General features: G+C 48.8%; 1 protein-coding gene and 1 non-coding gene across 8 annotated transcripts in view; both read left to right on the top strand.

Moving 5' to 3' along the window:
- PIK3C2B (phosphatidylinositol-4-phosphate 3-kinase catalytic subunit type 2 beta) overlaps window positions 1-14,932 on the top strand; it is a 66,344-nt gene extending 51,412 nt beyond the window's left edge. For all 7 annotated transcript variants that reach the window (XM_060644217.3, XM_060644218.3, XM_060644221.3 and 4 more), the window contains 11 exons: window positions 374-510; window positions 3,089-3,258; window positions 3,978-4,134; window positions 4,473-4,582; window positions 5,364-5,565; window positions 5,998-6,122; window positions 7,899-8,016; window positions 9,298-9,379; window positions 9,808-9,914; window positions 11,535-11,663; window positions 12,815-14,932. In XM_060644217.3, coding sequence (XP_060500200.2) covers window positions 374-510; window positions 3,089-3,258; window positions 3,978-4,134; window positions 4,473-4,582; window positions 5,364-5,565; window positions 5,998-6,122; window positions 7,899-8,016; window positions 9,298-9,379; window positions 9,808-9,914; window positions 11,535-11,663; window positions 12,815-13,003 — 1,526 coding nt within the window. In that variant the 3' untranslated portion in view covers window positions 13,004-14,932. The remainder of the gene's footprint in view (window positions 1-373; window positions 511-3,088; window positions 3,259-3,977; window positions 4,135-4,472; window positions 4,583-5,363; window positions 5,566-5,997; window positions 6,123-7,898; window positions 8,017-9,297; window positions 9,380-9,807; window positions 9,915-11,534; window positions 11,664-12,814) is intronic.
- A 2,713-nt stretch (window positions 14,933-17,645) lies between these two features.
- Window positions 17,646-17,718, top strand: TRNAN-GUU (transfer RNA asparagine (anticodon GUU)). Its single transcript has one exon. It is a non-coding gene; the product is annotated as a tRNA-Asn (tRNA).
- Window positions 17,719-22,746: the final 5,028 nt, after the last annotated feature.

Raw genomic sequence — 22,746 nt, 5'->3', positions numbered from 1 at the left:
GGGTGATGGTTATGTGTGAATTCATGATACCTTTCTCTATTCGTACATGTGTGTATGTAACATGTTCATACGTATATATGAATAATTATTCTTGAACATGATTCGCATATTCCCATAGTAAAAGTTAGTTCATAGCCGCTGCTCTTTTTTTGTTTCTAAGGGAGACCAAAGAGTCCCAGGCGCCCAGTGTGGACAATGAGGCTTGGGGAATGGTATTCCTCCTAGTGCTATCCTTTTCCCCTTATTATCAGACTTTGTCCAAATATCCTAGAGCCTAATTTACAGGGAAGCATCCAGCGAGGCTCCTGTGGTTCTCTCCCCACGGTCCCCTTCGCTCTGCCCTGGAGTGCCCTACCCGTGCTTTCTCTCCCAGGGATGGTGGAGATGATCCCCAATGCTGAGACGCTGCGCAAGATCCAGGTGGAGCACGGGGTGACCGGTTCCTTCAAGGACCGGCCCCTGGCGGACTGGCTGCAGAAACACAACCCCGGGGAGGACGAGTATGAGAAGGTAGGGTTGGGGGTAGGGGCGAGGCAGGGTGGGGTGCGCCCGCCTCGGGCGCATTGCTGTGTTAATGCAAGACCTGCACACGCACAGAGGAGACGGCTCAGCTGTGCCGGGAGGAAAGAATCTGTCCCCTGAGCCACTGGAATGCTTCTCCTTCTATCCTTCTATCTTCCCCTTCTGTGGCTATCCCCTGCTTGATGTCAGAGCTTGTGTTTTTTAAAATAAAGTATAAACCGCTCATGTCACTTCCCTGTGTCTGAAAAGGTAAGTCCAGCTTCCGTAGCCCGCTATACAAAACCTTTGGTGATCCCGCCCTGCCTGCCCCTACCGTATCATCCACCATACCTCCTCTCTTATGATAACTTATGTCCCAGCCACGTGTTCCCTTCCCCATTCCTCAAAACGCACCCTCTCTACGTTGCCACATTCCAGATCCTCTACCCTCGGAGAGGAGCAATATGGGTTTTTTCCTCCCGCCCCTCCATCCCATATGCTATTTATTAGTAACGTACACTTTTCAGGTATTAAATGGCCACCATGCAGAGGCACCGTGCTTGGTGCTGGAATTATGATTTCTTCTGGCCGATGTAATAAAAAGTCAAAAAAAACATAATAGAAGTACGTACAGCAAGAATACACAGAGAAACCAACTCTGTGTCTTTGTGTTTAATCAGTCTTCAAAGGTAGCCTCTCAGCTCTTCTAGGCTTTCTGCTAGAATAGTGCCGGTGATCTCTTCTGATGACTTCCAGTAGGAAAGAGCTGAGAGCTGTTTGTCTCCCGGCCACTCAGCAAAGAGAGTTTCCCACAGCCTTCAAGCGAAAGCCCCTTAAATCAGGAGAGCGCCCTTGACCTGGTGAGATTTCCTGCAGTTATACTCCACATGACTCCGGTGGTGAAACTTGAGTCACTTACCCACGGGCATATCACTATGCCCGTGGGTCAAGATAGTATGCATTTGGGGTAGAAGGAATATCTGTGGCGGGAAAACAAGCTGATAGACATAAAGGTCCAGACTGGGAGGTGACGGGTTGTGTTCCTTCTTGAGAGGTTTGTCTTCAGTCATCTATTTCCCTTTCCTAGGAATAGTCTTTTTCTTCCAGAAGGCGCATTCTGTGATTTTATAGATTTTCTGTTCTTAGATTCCTGTGGATTAGTCACCTGGTTCAATTAGACAAGTGGCAGGAGTTTCTGGTGGCTAGTTTTTTTTTTTAATTAATATATTTTTCTAAGTTTTTATTTATTTGACAGAGAGAGGGAGGAAGGGAGGGGCAGAAGGGAGGGGCAGAGAGAGGGAGAGAGAGAATCCCAAGCAGGCTCTGCACTGTCAGTGCAAAGCCCAATGTGGGGCTCGAACTCTCCAACCGTGAAATCATGACCTGAACTGAAACCAAGAGTTGGACGCTTAACCAACTGAGCCACCCAGGCACCCCCCTGTGTGGCTAGTTTTGAAACAGGCCTCGTGGATGGCCAAGAAGCTCCAGGGAGAGAAGACCCCCAAAACCCTGGGGAGAGAAAAGAGTGAGCATTGAGTGAACAGTGATAGCAAGTGGGGCTGTTGGGGCTCAGTGGGGGGGTGGGAGGGGTTGTGGGAACTGGGAGAGCCTGGGACTCAAGGCCCTGAAGGATGAGTGGAAGTTTGCAGGAGGAGGCTGGTTGGGGGGGAGGTGGGGGGGCGGCACACATTCCCTATTTGGAAAGCTTTCTCTCATTCTCAAGTCTGTACATTCCTCTTTGGCTATGACAGTTTTTACCCTCTGCTGATGGGTCTTTCTTGATTTCTTAGGAATTCTATCAGCCACACAAAGAGGATTCATAGGGTGAAAGGTATCCATGTGCTAATTCCGTTATTTTTACCTCTTGGAAAGACAAATAAGGGGACGGAGGCTGACCTGATCACATAAGGTGGACCGAACCCCTTAGCCCCTCTCCCCCTGCTTTAAACTTAAAAATATCCTCACGCAGTTTACCGACTAGAGATGTCCGATTTTCAAGTGTAAAACACCGCTAGGAGTGTTGAGCTGGCTCAGCTCTTCTTTGGTGTGAAATGACTTCAATTAGATTAGTGCTGAGCTGCTGCCAGTAACTGTGGGTAAGGGAAGTGTCTGTGAGGCAGGGGGAAGCCTGGAAGATTCTGAGCAGGGTCAGGAATGGACCCTTGAGTTGACTGCCTCAGTGCTCTGCTTGAGTCGAGATGGTCACAGCCGTTCGGGAACATCGTAAGCATTAGTCTTCCTGTCTAACAAGGTCTCTTCCGTCTGGGCTGGTCAAGTCTGGGCTCCAGATGAGCTCATGGGCTTTCCAACCAGTGTCCCTAGGAGAAACAAAGGTGCAGAAGAAGGTGAATTGCAGATCAACTGGCGGAGATATACTTACAAGCCCTCTGTCTCCTTATGCCCTGTAAGACAGGAGAGAACTTTCTATGTGCCTGAGTGTGTATGTCCATACATGATGAAGGCTGAACGGGCAGGTGTGAGGTGCCGTGGGGGCTCACGAGGGCCGAATTCAGTCTGGCTGTGGCCCCTGGAGTCCCTCGGATCCGGCTTTATGTCCTGCCCTCCCATCTGCCTGCCTTCCTCCCAGGCTGTGGAGAACTTCATCTACTCCTGTGCTGGCTGCTGCGTGGCCACGTACGTCTTGGGCATCTGTGACCGGCACAATGACAATATCATGCTGAAGACCACGGGCCACATGTTCCACATAGATTTTGGCCGCTTCCTGGGCCACGCACAGATGTTTGGCAACATCAAGCGGTAAGTGGTCTCCTGAAGCCAGGCTGTGTGCGTAGGGCAGGAAGGTCAGTAGAAATGGTTCAGCACTGAACACAAGCCTGTAACGGAAGGGGCTGTACTTCAGTCCCTGAGCTGAGCAGCTCCGGAGAAGGGAAGCCTGCTACAGAGGTCAAGTCCTTGCGAGGCCTTGCAGATGAAGGTGGGGACCAGCTCTTCTCCCTCCGTGCTGAGGAGCGAGCAAAGGGAAACGGGCCCAAACCACGGCAAAAGGGAACACGATTAGATATCCAGGAAAAAATACTGGTAGCTCACGGACAGGGAATCAATGAAGGATGTCTCTGGGGATCTTTTTTTAAAAACTTCTTTTTCTTTTTTTTAACGTTTATTTATTTTTGAGAGAGAGACAGAGCACAAGCAGGGGAGGGGCAGAGAGAGAGGGAGGCACAGAATCTGAAGCGGGCGCCAGGCTCTGAGCTGTCAGCACAGAGCCCGATGCGGGGCTCGAACTCACGAACCGTGAGGTCATGACCCGAAGCGAAGTCAGATGCTCAACCGACTGAACCACCCTGGTGCCCCTCTGGGGATCTTTTAAGATTAAGGTAGGAAGAGAAAAAGGATAAAGTTAGAGCCCCGTCTCCCCAGGTTCCCACAAGTGTTGAGGGGAATCATTCTCTGATGTAACCCCACAAGGTGGGCTTCCTCCTCCATGTTGACCTACCTGTATGTTCCCCTTGGCCCAGGGACCGTGCCCCCTTTGTCTTCACCTCGGATATGGCGTATGTCATCAACGGGGGTGACAAGCCTTCCAGCCGCTTCCATGATTTTGTTGACCTTTGCTGCCAAGCCTACAACCTCATTCGCAAGCACACCCACCTCTTCCTCAACCTTCTGGGCCTGGTGAGGAGTTCCATCTCTCTCTGAACCCCTCCCTCTTATCATCTGGCACCTTCTTTAAGACTCCCCTGTCTGGCTTCAGAGGATTTCTGGAGATCTGTTTCTCTGAGGTCTAGATAAAGGCAGGGCCCAGACTACTGGTGACCGTGGTGTCTGTGCAGTGTCTGGCTTCCTGTCCCAGCCCCTCCATTCCTGTGGCCTTCTAGCCACTGCCCACGGCATCTGTCTACCGCCTTCTGAGAGGGTTAGGGAGCCTCGCTATAGAAAATAGCAGGGGAAGAAGCACCAAGAATTCCTGGCTGTTCCAGGTGCCCTCTCTCCCAACTTTGCTTTTCTCCTAGATGTTGTCCTGTGGGATCCCTGAGCTCTCAGACCTGGAGGACCTCAAATACGTGTATGATGCTCTGAGGCCTCAGGACACAGAGGCCAATGCTACTACCTACTTCACTAGGTAATACCCTGTGCACAGGACAGCGCTGCCCACCCCGAGTAGTTCATGTCCGGGCTGCCTGGAGGAGGATGGGGAGGAGTAGGGCTGGGGAGACAGGAAAGGCTTAGCTCAGATGGCAGAGCTTAGAGTCGACAACACGTGTCGTCCTGACTTTGCCTCTGCCTTTAGGGAGGTTACTTGACTTCTCTGACTCAGTTGTTGGTGCCGAGCTTTGTGTACAGAGCCATTGCAATCTCTTACTTACGTTCTTGCTAGGTGCTGGTCAAAGACTTTGTTGATGGGATGATCGTGGGTTTTCCTTAGGGTCCGGCTCTCTGGATCAGAGCCTTTCCGTTTATCAAAACGTGGAGTTCCATGGTTCCATGTTTCCACATTTGACGATGTGTTCTAACATAGAACCTCTCCTTTTGATCAGAAGTCTCTAGATTGAACGGTGCTTGGTGAGGCTTCACTGTACTGGATGTCTACTATATAAAGACCTTTACATGCTGACCCTGTGGTGGAATCCCTCATTCCTTCCTACCTTGGTTTAACCATCCAAAGATGCTCAGGAGGGCAGCAAGGGGAGATAAGCCCCCAGGATTCACATGAATAAATTGCATGTAGATGATCACGTGCCCGTCAAGCACTCTACGAGGATATTACCCAGGGAAAATGATTCTGTCTGAACTGCGTGTGGGTCTCAGGTGTCAGAGGATATTCGCTGAGATAGCTCTGTCCAGCCAGTGGGGACTTGGGTCCATGGTTACATCTTTTCATTCCCATCGTCCTGCACCAACAGGTTGATTGAGTCCAGCCTGGGCAGTGTAGCCACAAAGCTCAATTTCTTCATCCATAATCTGGCTCAGATGAAATTCACAGGCTCAGACGACCGGCTGACCCTTTCCTTTGCCCCCCGAACACACACGCTCAAGAGCTCTGGCCGCATCAGTGATGTTTTCCTCTGCCGCCACGAGAAGATTTTCCACCCCAACAAGGGCTATGTAAGTGTCTTCTCCAATATGACCCTGCCTTGCTCCCCACCGCCCCCAGCATATTGGGATTCTGTCTCTTCACATCCACACGTGGGCACTGGAGTTGTGAGCATCCCATGCCAGGAGCCACGCAGTCACAGACCACTTCCCTCTCCCGTGCCCAAGTGGGCGGCTGGAATCAGGGAGCTGAATTGAGTGGTTATTCCCTCTGGGTCAAAGATCCTATGAAACATGTATAGGAAATCTTTGCTTTTCAGATTCCTGCACATGTAATGTCTATCCTCTTCTTCTTTGGAGGCACTTTTGCTCTTTTCCTTCTGGAAAGTGTATTCCCCCAACACACACACACACACACACACACCCTCTTCTGTTCCCTTACCTACTCCCTTCATTGGGTGCACAGGGGTTGGCAGGTACTGTCTAAGACTTGGACCTTTGCAGGTTTATGTGGTGAAGGTGATGCGAGAGAATGCTCACGAGGCCACTTACATCCAACGGACGTTTGAAGAGTTCCAGGAATTACACAATAAGCTGCGGCTGCTCTTTCCTTCTTCCCTCTTGCCCAGGTAGCTGTCCCCTCTCTTCTCTGCACAGGGAGATCCTGGGGAGGGAGACCGGAGCTGCAGAGGGCTGGGGGGGGGGTGGCGGGGAGGGTTGGGGGGTACTGCAGGATCCTGAAAGTACCCTTTCCAAGATCTGTTTGCTTTTCTTGGCCTGGTGATCAGTGTGATGGCAAGTGCCCACCCTGCTGGCCGGTATCTCCTGATTCTCTCAGCCCAGTCTTGAAAATAAGCTTGAGCCCACCTGCCAGAAGGAGAGAAAACTGGGTCTAAGAGGACTGACCGAATCTTTGTTTCAAAGTTTCTTCTCTTTTTTTTTTTTTTTAACGTTTATTTATTTTTGAGAGAGAGAGAGAGAGACAGAGCGTAAGTGGGGGAGGAACAGAGAGAGAGGGAGACCCTGAAGCCAGAGCAGGCTCCAGGCTCTGAACTGTCAGCACAGAGCCCGACGCAGGGCTCAAACTCACCAGCCGTGAGATCATGACCTGAGCCGAAGTCAGATGCTTGATCAACTGGGTCACCCAGGAGCCCCTCAAAGTTTCTGGTCTTTTAAAGAGTAAAAGAAAAATAAGCAAAATTTGGTATATACATACAATAGAATGTTATGAAATCTTGACAAGAAGGAAATTCTGGCACATGCTACAACATGGATGAGCCTTGAAGGACCTTACGCCAAGTGAAATAAGTCAGTCACAAAAAAGATAAATCTTGTGTCGTATTTCACTTATATGAGGTCCTACAAGTGACCAGATTCCTAGAGACCAAAAGTAGCATGGTGGCTACCGGGGCTTGGAGGAAGGAAGCGGAATGGGGAGTTGTTTAATGGGTACAGGGTTTCAGTCATGTGAGATGAGAGTTCTGGAGAGGGGCGCGGTGATGGCTGCACAGCTCCGTGAATGTGCTTCATGCCACTGAACCATACACTTAAAAATGGTTAAGATGGGGCGCCTGGGTGGCTCAGTCGGTTAAGCGGCCGACTTCGGCTCAGGTCATGATCTCACAGCCCGTGAGTTCGAGCCCCTCGTCGGGCTCTGTGCTGACAGCTCAGAGCCTCGAGCCTGTTTCGGATTCTGTGTCTCCCTCCCTCTGACCCTCCCCCGCTCATGCTCTGTCTCTCTCTGTCTCAAAAATAAATAAATTAAACAAAAATTTTTTTAAATGGTTAAGATGGTAAATTTTACGTTCTGTGTATGTCACCACAGTTTTTTTTTTTTTTTTAATTTTTTTTTTTTTTAACGTTTATTTATTTTTGAGACAGAGAGAGACAGAGCATGAACAGGGGAGGAGCAGAGAGAGAGGGAGACACAGAATCTGAAACAGGCTCCAGGCTCTGAGCCGTCAGCACAGAGCTGTCGTGACACGGGGCTCGAACCCACGGACCGTGTGATCATGACCTGAGCTGAAGTCGGACGCTTAACCGACGAGCCACCCAGGCGCCCCACCACAGTTTTTTAAAATGATTTTTCAAATGAATTTTGACCCTGATGGGGAAAACTGCGAGCTCCTCCAGAGCCCCCGAGGCACTTCCGGGGAGCCACAGGACGCTGCCCATCAGCGTGGTTTTCTTGCCTGGCATCCCTGGAACTGTGGTGCGAGATGCTGCGGGAAGGAGTGTGTCGCTGGAGCAGGCCCCGGGAGCTGTGGGAGGAATGGGGCCGGCTAGTGAGACATGTGGGTCAGGTCGCCGAAAATGCCAATGAAAGGTGGCTAAAGCCTGTCGCCTCTTCCCTCTTTTCCCTTCTTGCCCCTCCGGGTGTTCCCACGGCCCACCTGCCCCGCCAGCTTCCCTAGTCGCTTCGTGATTGGCCGCTCGAGGGGAGAGGCGGTGGCCGAGCGGCGGAGGGAGGAGTTAAACCGCTACATCTGGCACTTGACCCACGCAGCCCCCGAGGTGGCCGAGGTGAGTGGGCTCTCTCTTGTGGGCTGTTCGGGGAAGGTCTGGTTTGGTCGGGGAGGGGGGGGGGGGGGGGGGGGAGGGGTATGTAGTGGAAGCAGGGAGGATGCGCGCCCCCTGGCGGTCAAGGACGGGATTTGCGAGGAGGGCGTTGGCCGGCACAGCGAGGGAGGGAGGGGCGTGGCTGCAGCGCCTGGGGTCGTGCTGGTAAATGTTTTGAACGTGTGCGTCTGGGGCAGGTATCAGAGGCGGTCTTGGAGTGCTAGGAGTATTCAGAACCGTGGGAAGGAAAGGAGATTTTTTGAGCAGGTTGAGTGTGTATTTACCTAGATTTTTTTTTTTTAAACAAACGGCATTGTAATTTGGTATTATAATGAGCATAAAAACCAATGTAGGCATCAGGAGCCCCATCCCTTCCGACCCATCATCTAACCCCATTTCTGTGTTTCCTTCCTATTTGTCTATAGGCAAGTGTGACTCTTACTGCTTTAGCTCCAATATCACTAGATAATATTTTTCTCACTTGGTGTTTATAATAAGCAGCACTTTGAATATCTGTACGAAATTATACTTTGACTTGCAATGCCACAATCTCCTTAACCATTTGTTTCTTGAGAGAGAGATTATGTCCTCCCCCCCTTTTTTTTTCACTATTAACGCTAGAGTAGGTATTTTCACACATTTTAGTTTTTGTTTTCCCTAACAGACTTAGGAACCATTCTTGAGAGTAGGATTCATGGGCTCTGTCCAGAGTTGGCTCAAATATTTCTCTGCTTGAAAGGTGTATGTGTGTCCATAGGGGAGGGGGCGGCACAAAAGAACAGACTGCTTTTGACCTGATGTGACTTAGGTTTTTTTTTTCCTTTTTGAAGAACTTTTGTTATGAGAACTTTCAAACATCTACAGAAGCAGAGAAACAGTATAACGAGTGCCTGTATCTTCATCACCCAAACGGTTAATGTTTTGCCATATTTGCTTCATCTCTTTTTGTATGAAGTGTTTTAAACTAAATCCCAGACATCATGACATTCTATCCCTAAATACTATGTATTCTTATATAACTATAGAAATCATACCATCTAATATATAGTCCATATTGAAAATCTCCCTGTCATCCCCCAAATTCTTTTTACAGCTGGTTGGTTTGAGCCATGATCCAAATAAGAAGTGCAAAAGATATTTGGTTCCATTTTATCAAGTTTTTTAAAATCTGGAATAGTCCCTTGCCTTTTTTTTATGGGTCCGTTGCCTTCTTGAAGAGTGACTCTGTGTCTGATATCATTTCAGTGTGATTTGGTATACACCTTTTTCCACCCCCTGCCCCGAGATGACAAGGCTACGGGCACCAGCCCAGCTCCTAAGTCCTCAGGTACGCTGCCTTCTCTGTGACGCTCCTGCCAACCTCTCTGAACCATTCCCAAAGGTCATCTCTCCTGCCCCCCCTCCCTCCCCAGTTCTCTTCCCTTGACCGGCCTCTGTCTCTTCGCCTACTGGCTGGAGAATCTGGTGTCCCGCGCTCAGGCTGTGGGGCCCCCGGCTCCTCGTGCAGGTTTCCCAGCGACTGGATATCTGCCTGCTCATTACACCACACAAACTGGATAGAACATCTCAACCTGATTCTGAATCATGTTCACAGACATCACTTGACAGTTCCCCCATCTGATATCAAGAACCTGACAGGGAGATCCTGGGGGATGGGTGGGGGGGAAGGGGTAGAGGACCACGGAAACAACTGCCTGGCACCGGCTGGGGACGAGACTTCCTTCGTGACCTTTCTTGGTTTCTTTGTCCCTCCAGACGGCTCATGGGCCCGGCCCGTCGGGAAGGTGGGAGGGGAGGTGAAGTTGTCCATCTCCTACAAAAACAATAAACTCTTCATCATGGTGATGCATATTCGGGGCTTGGTAAGTACACGCACACAGCCTTCACGTGGTTCTGTATCTTTCTTCCGGTAGTTTTCTGACTGGTCAGAAGTTTTCTCCCTTCCTCTCATGAGAGTAACCACAGAAGTTACTGAGTACCCCCGGTGGCCCTGCTACCAGGCCAGGCCTGAGATATGACTAAGCAGGCAAGCACCGCCAGATACAGGTTCTTACTACCCGCGGTCTTTGGCAAGTTGTCTAAGTGTCCCGACCCTCATTGAAATGAAGATGTTAGTATCTACCTCGTAGAGTTATGGAGGGTTTCAAGGAAATAGCGCATACAGAGCACTTAACAGAATGCCTGGTATTAGTGTTGTGGCAATTATGATGATTATTATGAGGAAGAGGCCCAAAGGGTTTATTACCTGGTTGTAGAGATAAGGCAGCCACATGATGTCCTTCGAGCATAAGGCAGTATATAATCACAAAATTGTTGGTAGGAAGGGGAAGGGAACTTGCATTCAATACCTGCCATGTGCTGGACTTTTGTGGGTTGGGGCATTGGTGTGTGGCAGGGGCATGAGCTTTGGAATCAGAGCAACCTGGGTTTCACTCTGACAACTTCATTCATTCATTCATCATTCATTCATTCATTCATTCAATAAATGTTCATCAGGTGCCTACTCTGTGCCGGGCACTGATTTATTAGCTCTAGATCTAAGGGTAAACAAAACACAATCCCTGCCTTCAAGGAGCTTACATTCTGGTAGGAAGAGACAGACAGACAAACAGACGAGTGAAATATATGGCAGGTCAGATAGTGGTAAGTGCTCTGGAGAGGAATAAAGCAGAGAACAAATACTGGGGTGGAGTGAAGTGGTGACAGTTTTATAAAGAGTGGTCAGGGAAGCCTTCATTGATGACAAGGTGTTCAAGCAAAGACGGAACAAGGTGAGGACTGTTCCAGGTAGAGGGAGCAGTTAAATCCCAAAGCCCTGAGTCAGGAACCTGCCTGGGGCGTGCTGGGAACTGCAAGGGGTCATTGTGGCTGAAGGCTGCAGAGCAAAGGGGAGAATGAATAGTAGATGTTGGGGTTGCAAAGGGCACAGCACTCCAGAACCTGAGTCCCACAGTCAAGACTGTGGCTTTTACCCAGAATGAAATGGGAACCGTTGGAGGGTTTTGAGCAGAGGCATGACAAGATCTAATTAAAAAGGATCAGGCTGGATGAATCACTAATTGGCTGGCCTTCAGCAAGCAACTTAATATCTCTCTGACTCATTTTGCACCTCTTGGGGGTTACTTGGATCAAATGACAAAATAGACAAAGACATTGGGCAAGGCAGGAAGATATCTGGGGACACGGTGGCTCAGTCAAAACAGACCAAGTTATGGCATGCCCCGAGCATTTGTATGAAAAGTATAGACTGGGTGTAATGGGCAATCGGATTGATGTTTTGGTAGGACACCTAATATTGTCATGGTAGATATTTCTATCAGAAGGGAGTGAGCTGGAAAGCAGACAAATTATGGTGCCTTGTAAGAAGCCAGGTGTGAGGGAGAAGAGTCTGGATCAGGTTGTGATCACAGGAATGGTGATAGGGACACAGACGTATGAATCTTCTTTTTGTAACATTTGTAAAATTTGCACTCCCTTTGTAGCAACTGCTGCAGGATGGAAATGACCCAGACCCCTACGTGAAGATTTACCTCCTTCCTGACCCTCAGAAAACCACTAAGAAGAAAACCAAAGTGGCCCGGAAAACCTGCAACCCCACCTACAATGAGATGGTGTGTGGAGGAGGGGCTGGGGTGGGTTGGCAAACTGTACCTGTTTGTGTAAATAAAGTTGTATTGGAATGTGGCCCCACCTATCACGGAAGTGTCGTCTGTGGCTGCTTTCATGCTGCAGCGGCAGGATTGCGTGCTTGTGACATAGACCAGACTGTTTGTACTCCTGTCTGGCTCCTCACATAAACAAGTTTGCTGACCCTTCGGTCAGGGAGTCCACAGCTGGGGTATGGCCTTGGCCCTGTCCCGTGGGGAGGAGGAGCCTGCTGGTCCTTTGCTGATAATGAGCCATGGCCCCAATAAAAAGCCCTCACCTGTGGCATGCCTGGGTGACTCCCTTGGTTGAGTATCTAGCTCTTGGTTTTGGCTCAGATCATGATCCCAGGATTGTAGGATAGAGCACTGCATTGGGCTCTTCACTGAGCATGGGGCCTGCTTGAGGTATTCTCTCTCTTTCCCTCTCTCTCCCTCTCTCCCTCCCCCTCCTTCCCTCTCCTTCCCCCTCACCCTCTCTCCCTCCCCCTCCCTCTACCCCTCTCTCCTGCGCATGCTCTGTCTAAAATGAAGAAACCGGGAAAAAAGGAAACTTGTTTTTAAAGTTTATTTTGAGAGAGACAAAGCGCCAGTGGGGGAGCGGCAGAGAGAGAGAGGGGACAGAGGATCTGAAGCGGGCTCTGTGCTGCCGGCAGCGAGCCCAATGCAGGCTCGAACTCACAAACCATGAGATCATGACCTGAGCTGAAGTCAGACGCTCAACCAACTGAGCCACGCAAGTGCCCCAAGGAAAAAAGGAAACTTAAAAAAAAAAAAAAAGTCCTCACCTTCCTCAACTCTAAGCAAAGAACAAAGTTCTTTATTTATTTACTTATTTATTCATTTGCTTTTAGATATTTAAGTAATCTCTACACCCAACGTGGGGCTTGAACTTACAACCCCGAGATCAAGAGTCGCTTGCTCTTCGGACTGAGCCAGCCAGGTTGCCCCAAAGAGCAGAGTTCTGTAAAGCTCTTCTTGGGTTCCAAGTACCTTCTCTAATCCCGCGGACTCGGGCTGGGGAGAGAAGTCGTCTTAGCCCCCGCCAGATCGAACCTCCACAGACTTAAGCATCTCCCTCTTCTGTGTCCCCCCATCTTCCCCATCTCTGTTCGCAGCTGGTGTATGACGGGATCCCCAAGGGAGACCTACAGCAGCGGGAGCTGCAGCTGAGTGTGCTGAGCGAGCAAGGATTCTGGGAGAACGTTCTCCTCGGGGAGGTGCACATCCGCCTTCGAGAGCTGGACCTGGCCCAGGAGAAGACTGGCTGGTTCGCACTGGGATCTCGAAGTCATGAGACCTTGTGAGCCCAGCAGAGCCCGACCCATCCCCCCCCACCAACCCCCGCCCAGGACCCCAGGCGGCTGGGGGTGCCGGGGGAGATGACTCTTCCCTCCTCCATGTGCCCTTTCCTTGTGAAAGGGCAGAGCCCTTGGCGGGCCTCCCCTCTGTCCGGGTGGCTCAGGCCCCTGTGACGGGAGGCGGGCAGAGTTAGATCCTGTCTGCTGTCCCCTCCTCTGCCCGGCGGCATTTGGGTTGGCTGTGCTGAGCGGCTGTGAGGCTGCTGCGAAGTTTTAAGGTTACCTTGTGTCAAGGGAGCAACGCCTGGTTGGGGGTGAGTGGGGCGGGCTGAATGAAGTAGCGTTTTGAGGGAGGGTGGGTGGATATCTTTATTTTTATTTTTAAAAAATGAAATAGTAATGTTGTCCTGACTGGACAGGAAGCCTCGTGAGAAGGGACTTGCATATGCCTCGGAAGGCAAAAGAGGAAGACGTCGGACTTTTTGTATGATTAAGGTTCTTATTGGACTTTCCCCTAGGGTTTTGTTTGTTCGCTTGTTTGTTTCTCATCTGTGTTTTTCTATCCATAGGAATTATTTGGGGAGGGGCCCAGTGGGTCCTGGGTGAGAGCCCTCCCTCTCTAAGGGCAGGCCGGGGAGGGGCGGGGAGGGTCTGGTGTGCTGGACTGAGGCCTGCTGTGGGCCTTTCTGATTGTGCCTCCAAAGGAGAGCGGTGTGATACCTACGGGTGTAAGGGAGGGCCTTCTGAACGGGGCCCTGCCGAGGACCTGTGTTCAGGGACCTGGGCTCTTTCAGGGGAGTTTTTCCTTCTGTCTTCCCCGACTTTGCCAGGACGTGCCCCGAATACGGTCTTCTACCCCTCCATTCTCGTGACCCCCGAATACGGTCTTCTACCCCTCCATTCTCATGACCCCTCTGGGGACCATCTGGTCCCTGAGGGTATGCTGGGGGTGCTTCTCCACACGTCTCTCTCCCTTCCTTTTTCCCTGGTGGGATAAAGTGCTGCCTCAGCCCTTAGATTTGGTCCCCCCACCCCACCCCGCCCAAGGACATCCTGGCCCTGGGAAGGAGACGGCTAGGCCGCAGATGCCAGTGTGGCCCCATCACCCGCCACACCCCCCCTTTTTTGTGTGCTGCTTTTCCCAAACTCCACTTCTGTCACATTTTTTTTTTTTTAAATAAGAATTTCCCTCATTTTTTGGGGCCATAAACTTATTTAGTCTGGAGCCAAAGGGATGCCCTAAGCGGAGGAAAAGGGGCGTGGGGTGGGGGACTCCAGTGATGTTCTTTGGTGGCGAGAAGGCTGGATCGGAGGGGGGGTGATTGATCCCCGGGAGCTGAGCTAGGAGCGAGAGACGGGGTCTCTTGTCTCTTACACTTTTTATTCCCTACCTGGTGGATTTTGGATTCACTCTTGTGCTTTACTCCAAAGGGTTGTATCCTTTGGGAAAAAAAAAAAAAAAAAGGGAGAGACTTTGAATTTGATATATTTAAACCGGAATTGGCTGGATGTACCCCAGGGTTGGGGCATGGAGGGAATCGAGGAGACTCTGAACTATCCCTCCCCAGCTTCCTTCTCAGCTCCAAGGATCAGAAATTCCCCCGTTTGCTGACTCATTCCATAACCAGAGAAAGAAGCTCCGTTCACTGAAGCCACAGGGGAGCAAGGAAATGTAAACTTTTCTTTTAGGTTAAAAATGTCAAGGGTAAGGTGGCCACTGTGGGGGAGGGGCTGGGGGAAGTGGGGAACAGGGGCAGAACTCCTCCAGGTGAATGGACCATAGATGCGTTACTGGCTTTTGGCCTGTAGCTCATTTTATTTTGACCCTCTCTGCCCCTGATTGAAAGAGGTCTGTGTACTGTATCCACTTCCCTTGTATCTGCTACTTTCTCTGGAACTGTATTTTCTAATAAATGACATTTGAGAAAAACAAAACGATCCTTTTCAAAATTGGTCGATGCTCACATGAAGACACCTGGTGTACAAGATGAAAATCATAACAGTAGGGGTCTTACGATTGGAAACTTTGATATGCGTTGGTGCGCTGCCCTGGGCCTTTGACACTTGTCAGTGAAATCTTAGCCTCAGAACAACTTGATCAGGTGAGTAGTAGAATCCCCATTTTATAGGTGAAGAAATGGAAGCTCAGAGAGATTAAGTAATCTGTCTTAAACTCACAGCCGATCAGCCTTGGATCTCGAATTGGAATCTAGGATTGACTCCAAACCTTGTGCAAACTCCTAGGTAATGTTTAATACAGCCCTTTAAGTTGGCGTAACATTTGTTCGTTTTCAGCGTGTCTTACTATAAACGATGTCCTTTTTCGTTACGCTACCGTCAAAAGTAGATCTGGTTCGTTCATTAATTCTATCAACAAACATGTACCGTGCTTTCCAGTGCTACAGAGTGACATGCCTCCATCCACAAAGAATATAGCTCCTGGGGTTGTGCGTTGGGCCCTGTGCCACGTACCGGGCTGAGGGTTACAAAGACAAATTCAAACAATCTCTGCATTTAAGAAGTTTACCACTTAGGGGCACCTGGGTGGCTCAGTCGGTTGAGCATCTGACTCTTGATTTGAGCTCAGGTCATGACCTCGAGATTCATGGGATCGAGCCCCATATCAGGCTCCCAGCTGACAGCACGGAGCCTGCTTGGGCTTCTCTGTCTCCCTCTCTCTCTGCCATCCCCCACTCCAATACATAAATAAACTTTACAAAGTTTACTGCCGGCACACCTGGGTGGCTCAGTCTGTTAAGCATCCGACTTTGGCTCAGGTCATGATCTCGCGGTTTGTTGAGTTCGACCCCCACGTCGGGCTCTGTGCTGACAGCTCAGAGCCTGGAGCCTGCCTCGGATTGTGTATCTCCTCTCTCTGCCCCTCCCATGCTCATGCTCTGTCTCTCTCTCTCTCTCAATAATAAATGAACATTAACAAAATGTTTTAAAAAGTTTACTGCCTAATGATATTTAACCAGCCCCATTTTCTAAAAGGGGAAACTGAGCCTCTGAGATGCCTTACAACTGTTAAGTCATTAGAGCAGAGCCATAGCTCAGAACCCACCAAATGCAAGAAGGAGGTGGTGTGAACCTTGTACCAGCATTTCACCCAAAAGTTTTCAAAACTCTCCAGTGGGGTGTCCTATTTCACACCAGGAAATTTTGTGAGGCTTCCCAGGGACTTTCAGTAGTAAACAGGGGGAAGTGTTACCCATCTGCGGTGTTTCTAAGTGGTTTTGAGATGTCACTGCCGTTCTGGATAAATCCCAGGGGACCTTTTAAAAGTTAAACTTGACTCTGGCAAGAGTCTTAGTTGAGGAAATTTCTTGGCCGAATGGGGCAGAAATCTGAACCACCCTGAGGGCGTGGGGGTGAGAGCTGGGAGTATAGTAAGGGCTTGCTCAGGGAGAAGAGAAACAAGAGAAGCCCAGGAGGCTGGGTTCTCTGAGTTCAGAGAGAGGTGGCAGAAATGAAGTAACCTGACTGGCTGGGATGTGGGGGCAAAGATTAGATTGGACTTGAAAGGTCAAAAATGAGGCAGCATTTTTTTTTTAACATTTATTCATTTTTGAAAGGCAGAGACAGAGCACGACTGGGGGAGGGGCAGAGAGAGAGGGACACACAGAAACAGAAGCAGGCTTCAGGCTCCGAGGCATCAATCAGCACAGAGCCTGATGCGGGGCTCAAACTCACAGACCGCGAGATCATGACCTGAGCCAAAGTCGGCCACCCAGGCGCCCCTAAAAAGGAGGCAGCATTTTTAAGTCAGGAGGGAATTTTGGTGGCTGGGACGTCTGTGCAACAAACAGACTGAGGTGTCTGTTCAACAAACCACGCTCATGGTCTTCTCTGGGTCAGGCAGGGCAACCAGGCAGTGTGGCTACTAAAATGACAAAGATCCAGCTAGGGAGGCAGACCCGGGAACAAAAAGCGACAGTGTAGCGGCTCAGGGCCAGATGAGGGCAGGAAAAGGGAGGGAGCAGGCAGGCAGAGAGGGCCTCACAGGGAGAAACTGAGCGTCAAAGTCGATCAGAACTCCAGATTTTATTCTTAGTGTGATGGGGCTGCCATCACACTAAGCTTTTGAGGAAGGGACTGCAGTGCTCCAATTTACATTTTAAAAAGGTCATTCTGGCTGCTGTTTGAAGCAGGACTGGATGACTAGATGCAGCAGAGACGGTCCCTGCAGAGAAGGTCTCTGCGGGAGTCTAGGAGGGAGGTGATAGTGTGGGGATGGTGAGAAGAGTCAATTTGGGATAGAGAGTTGGTGAATTTCAAAGTAGTGCTGACAGGATTTGCTGATGCATTAGATGTGGAGTTGAGAGGAAGTGAGGGTGACTCCTGAATTTAGGGCTTTGGCAGCTGGGTGAGGAGGACTGGGGGCATTACAGATCATGGGGAAGATGGGCCTGGGGGAGCTAAATTAAGAGTTTTATTTTGGGGGAGCGCCTGGGTGGCTCAGTCAGTAAGTGTCTGACTCTTGGTTTCAGCTCAGGGCATAATCTCATGGTTCCTGAGATCAAGGCCCGAGACATGCTCTGCACTGTGAGTGCAGAGCCTGCTTGGGATTCTCTCTCCCTCTCTCTCTGCCCTTCCCCACCACCTCAAAATAAATGAACATTTAAAAAAAAAAAAAAAAGACTTGGGTGCGTGGCTGGCTCAGTGGGTAGAGCATGTGACTGTTGATCTCAGGGTCATGAGTTCGAGCCCCATGTTGGGCATGGAGCCTACTTAATAAATAAAATTATTTTTTTAAAAAAGTTTTGTTTTGATCATGATAAAGTTGAGATGTGTGGACATCCACGTGGTGAGGCAGGAGAGTGGAATCTGAAGCTCATGGGTGAGGTCAGTCTAGAGTTTAGATAAGGATGTCATCAGCATAGGTTGAGATCACCTAGATTAGAGAGGCTAGAAAAAAAAAAAGATATGGGTGGACTGAGCTCTGATACAGACCAACATTCAGAGGAGCCACTGGAACTGTTGGGAAACCAGGGGAGTGGCGTCGTGGGGGCACAAAGAAAAGTTCCGTCGGTACCCCAGGGCTGCTGTAACAATGCGCCACCGACTGGTGGCTCAAACAACGAATGAATTTGCTCACAGGTCTAGAGGCTAGAAGGCCAAGATCCAGGGGTTGGCAGAGTTGGTGCCTTCTGCGGGTTGACAGGGAGAATTTATTCCATGCCTCTTCTAGCTTCTCATGGATTGCCGGAAGTCGTTCACATTCCTTGACTTGTTGGGGCATCACCCCAATCTCTGCCTTCGTGTTCACATGGTGTTCACAAGTACATGTGTTTCATGCATGTGTGTCTGTGTCCAAAATTAGCCTTTGTATAAGGACACAATCAGATTAGATTAGACCCACCCAATGACCTCATCTTAACTTGCGAAGGCCCTATTTCCAAACAAGGTCTCATTCACAAGTACTGCGGGATGAGGACCTTCAATATCTTTTAGGGGGACACAGTTCAACCCACAGTAGTCAGAGGCTTGGACTTGGCAAATGTTCCTGGCAACCTTGATAAAGGCTGTTTGAGTGGTGGGGACAAAGGCCACATTGGAGGAGGTGGAAGAGAGAAGAGGTCATGACAAAGTAGAGACCGTGACCGTAGGTGACGCTCGAGAAACTTTGCTGTAGTGCTGCAGAAACTTGGAGGGCACGAATCTGAGAGAGTTTTGTTCATTTTTAAGATGGGTGATACTAACTGCATGTGAGTGTTCTAGAAGCTTGAGAGAGACAATTATAGGTTACAAGAAAGAGGGGCTAAGGAAGGCTGGAATTCCTTCCGTAGAAACAGAGGGACAGGATCCAGGAGGCTTCTTTTCTTTTTTTTTTCTTTTTGAGATAGAGGGAATCTTTTTTTTTTTTTAAATTATTTTTTAGAGTTCACTTATTTTTTGATGGAGAGAGAGAGAGAGCAGGGGAGGGCAGAGAGAGAGGGAGACACAGAATCCGAAGCAGGCTCGAGGCTCTGAGCTGTCAGCACAGAGCCCGACGCGGGGCTCGAACTCATGGAGTGTGAGATCATGACCTGAGCCGAAGTCGGACACTTAACCAACTGAGCCACCCAGGCGCCCCCAGGAGGCTTCTTTTCTTGTTACGGGATTGAAGGCAGAGTATGTGGGTCCAAATGCTGGAAGATGGGTGGATTTAGTGGTGGAAAGGTGAGGTTGTTTATGTCCAATTGTGTCTGGTTTCTCAATGAAGTATGAGGTGTGACCGTAAGCTGAGGATGTGTATTTAAGGGAATGCTGGAAATTGGAAGAAATTGTGAAACAGTCTCAGAGTGTGGGAGAAACAAAGCTGGAACTATGAACTGTCGTAGGAATGCCCGGCACTGATGAAATTTGTGGTCACAGATACGAAGCAAGTCAGTCGGTGCTGCTGAGTGCTTTTCCTCGGCCATGGTTAGCTGAGTGCGTAGATTAAGAACAAGTGGGTAGTTGAGTTCAACTAGGGTTGGGATTTTGCCAGCGAAGAGCAAGAGAATGAAGCGTCTTTGCAGTGGGTTCGTTTTTGATACTGGATCGTGGAATTCACGCTGGGTAAGGAGGGAAGCGAAGGAGGGCAAGAAATCACAACAGAAGTGGAAACGGCAGTGGTGTGGAGGTTTCCAGGGGTTGGTAAGTCGCTGAATAGGGATACGGGGCAGTGAGCTGGGAAGATGGCAGGTGGTGACCACGTGAAGTGTGGGATACTTAGAAGTGAGATCTTGGAGGTGGTGCTGGCAGACAAATGAAGTCAAAAGCTGTATACCCTCTGCCTCAGGCCCGCAAAGTCTTTTAAAATGAACATAATCAACTGAGGTTTAAACCTCACCTTCTGCCAAAGTGCCAGTCAGCTTGCCAGTCCAAGGACTTCTTGTCCTCACCAGCACACCTACAGCTACGGCAACACTTTGTTATCTTGGTGTCCAGAGCTACCCTCCCTCCACCCTCTGGCTGATAGCAGGCTCGAGGAAGCTGGTTTACACTTTATTTTCCTGTTGGGACTGACAGGGCTAAGTCACACATTCTTACAGGTTTTGATGCTTTAGGACTGTGTTTTTTTTTCCCCTTTAGAACAACTTCCAAGGTAGGGAGAATCAAATTATATATTCAAGGACTAGATGGGGAAGGGGAGGCTCATTCAAGAAAGCTTTAAGGGACGCCTGGGTGGCTCAGTCGGTCAAGCCTCAGACTTTGGCTCAGGTCATGATCTCATGGTTTGTGGGTTCGAGTCCCGCATCCCACTCTGCGCTGATAGTGCAGAATCTGCTGGGATTCTCTCTCTGCCCCTCCCCCACTTGTGCTTTCTGTCTCTCTCTCTCAAAATAAATAAATAAACTTAGAAAAACTAAGTGGAAAAGGGGTGCCTGGGTGGCTCGGTGAGTGAAACGTCCGACTTCGGCTCAAGTCATGATCTCACCACTCGCGAGTTCGAGCCCCGCGTTGGGCTCTGTGCTGACAGCTCAGAGCCTGGAGCCTGCTTGGGATTCTGTGTCTCCCTCTCTTTCTAACCCTCCCCCACTTCCACTCTGTCTCTCTTGCTCTCAAAAAATAAACACTAAAAAAATAGAAAAAAGAAAAAGCTTTAAGAAAACTTTTGGGGGGACATGTGGTGTTAGCCACAAAGTCGACAGTGGAAAACAAAAAAAAGGCTTAGCCATAAGGAAGATGCTGTTATTTTAAAAGTTTTTTAAGTTCATTTATTTATTTTGAGAAAGAGAGAGAGAGGGAAAACACCCGTGGGGGAAAGACAGAGAAGGAGAGAGGGAGAGAGAGAATCCCAAGCAGGCTCTACGCTGTCAGCACAGACCCCGATGTGGGGCTCGAACCTCCAAACTGTGAGATCATGACCGAAGCCAAAGTCAAGAGTCAGACTTTCTTTTATTAATTAAAAAAAATTTACATCCAAGGTCATTAGCATATGGTGCAACAATGATTTCAGCAGTAGATTCCAGTGATTCATCCCCTACGTATAATACCCAGTGCTCATCCCAACAAGTGTCCTCCTTCATGCCCCTTGCCCGTTTAGCCCCTCCCCTCGCCCCCAACCCCTCCAGCCGCCCTGAGTTTGTTCTCCATATTCAAGAATCTCTTATGTTTTGTCCCCTCCCTGTTTTTGTATTATTTTCGCTTCCCTTCCCTTAGGGTCATCTGTTTTGTGTCTTAAATTCCTCATATGAGTGAAGTCACATGATATTGGTCTTTCTCTGACTCAAGAGTCGGACGTTTAACTGACTGAGCCACCCAGACACCCCTGATGCTGTGGTTTTAGAGTATTAATACTTTTCCATTCATTCAGCAAACATTATTGGTCACCTATGATGTGCCAGCCAACATCTAGGTCAGTCATTCCCTAACTTTTTGGGCTCAGGATCCCTTTTACACTCTTAAAAATTATTGAAGACCCCAAGGAACTTTTGTTCATGTGTGTTATATAGTTATCAATAGTTACCGTTCAAGAAGTCAGAACTGAGGAATTTTTAAATATTCATTAAAAATAATAAACCCACTACATGTCAACGTAACACTTTTAATGAAAAATTATTTTTCAAAACAAAATGTAGCAAGAAGAGGGACATTGTTTTACTTTTTTTCCCCAAATGTTGTTAATATCTGGCTTGATAGAAGATAACTCGAATCTCCTATCTGTTTTCGCATTCCACGGGTTGCCAGATCACTTATCATGTATTTTCTAGAAGATACATGTCCAATGTACACTCATGAAAAAAATGAGAGTTAAAAAGGAAAATAACAGCTGCATATTATTATGAACATTATTTTGGCCTTGAGGGCCCCCCTGAAAGGGTCTGAAAATGGGATCCCCGTGGGTGCCCAGATCATATTTTGCGAACCACTGGGCTAGGTATTGGGAAATCGCCCTCAAGGAGCTGAAACCAGCAGGAAAGAACATTTATAGGTGTATGTAGTGTAGCGTGTTAAGTGTTCAAGTAGTGTATAATAATATTGTTCTGACCGGGAAGGTCGACAAAGATTTCAAGAAGGGGTTGATGTTTGAGTTGGACCTTGAAGCATGAGTACTTATATAAGGGGGAGGAAGAGGGCTTTCTTGGCTGAGAAACAGCACACATCGAGGCAGGACACAAGTCCAAAGTTCTGGAGTATTAACACGCATGAACGGAAGTTACTGAAGAGAAGGCTGGCAAAGCATAGTGGGAGGACAGGCTGTACAGAGCCTTGATTGCGTAGGCCATGGGAAACCATTGTTAGCTGCTAAATCACAAGTATTAGCTGATGGTTATGACCCTACTCTCTCTAGGCCAGGCACTGTATTAGGAATTTCATTCTCTCACCAACCTGTTGAAAGAGGAATTGTTAGTCTCACTTGACAACCAAGAAACTGAGGCTTCAAGTATTTAATTTTCATGCTTAGATCTCTTTTCTATTATTAACCTCCTATTATTAATACATTTTTTTCTGAAGTTCTTAGGATTAAAAGTGAGTTATTTCCAGAGCTATGGATAAGATAATAAGGGGTAAACCATAGAAACTGAGGACCTTTTAGATTCCTAGAAGGAAGTGGCTGTTCTTTGAACAGTCCCATTGAAGCAGGAAGAGCAGCTGGCTTCCTCCTGGTTCCTGAAAGATCTTTCCGCAGTCCCTAAGTGCTTAAAATTGCCACACTCCGTCTGTAATAGATTTTTTTTTTTTAATTTCAGAGGTGTCATTGAAAAACTTTTAGCAGAAAAAAGAAATGAACTAAGGAGAATTAAATATAGCAATTATAATAGACAAAATTTTTTCAA

This window comes from Panthera onca, chromosome F1 (genome assembly GCF_046562875.1).
Source record: "Panthera onca isolate mPanOnc1 chromosome F1, mPanOnc1 haplotype 2, whole genome shotgun sequence".
Classification (NCBI taxonomy): Eukaryota; Metazoa; Chordata; class Mammalia; order Carnivora; family Felidae; genus Panthera; species Panthera onca.
This window is presented reverse-complemented; position numbering and strand designations above follow the sequence as displayed.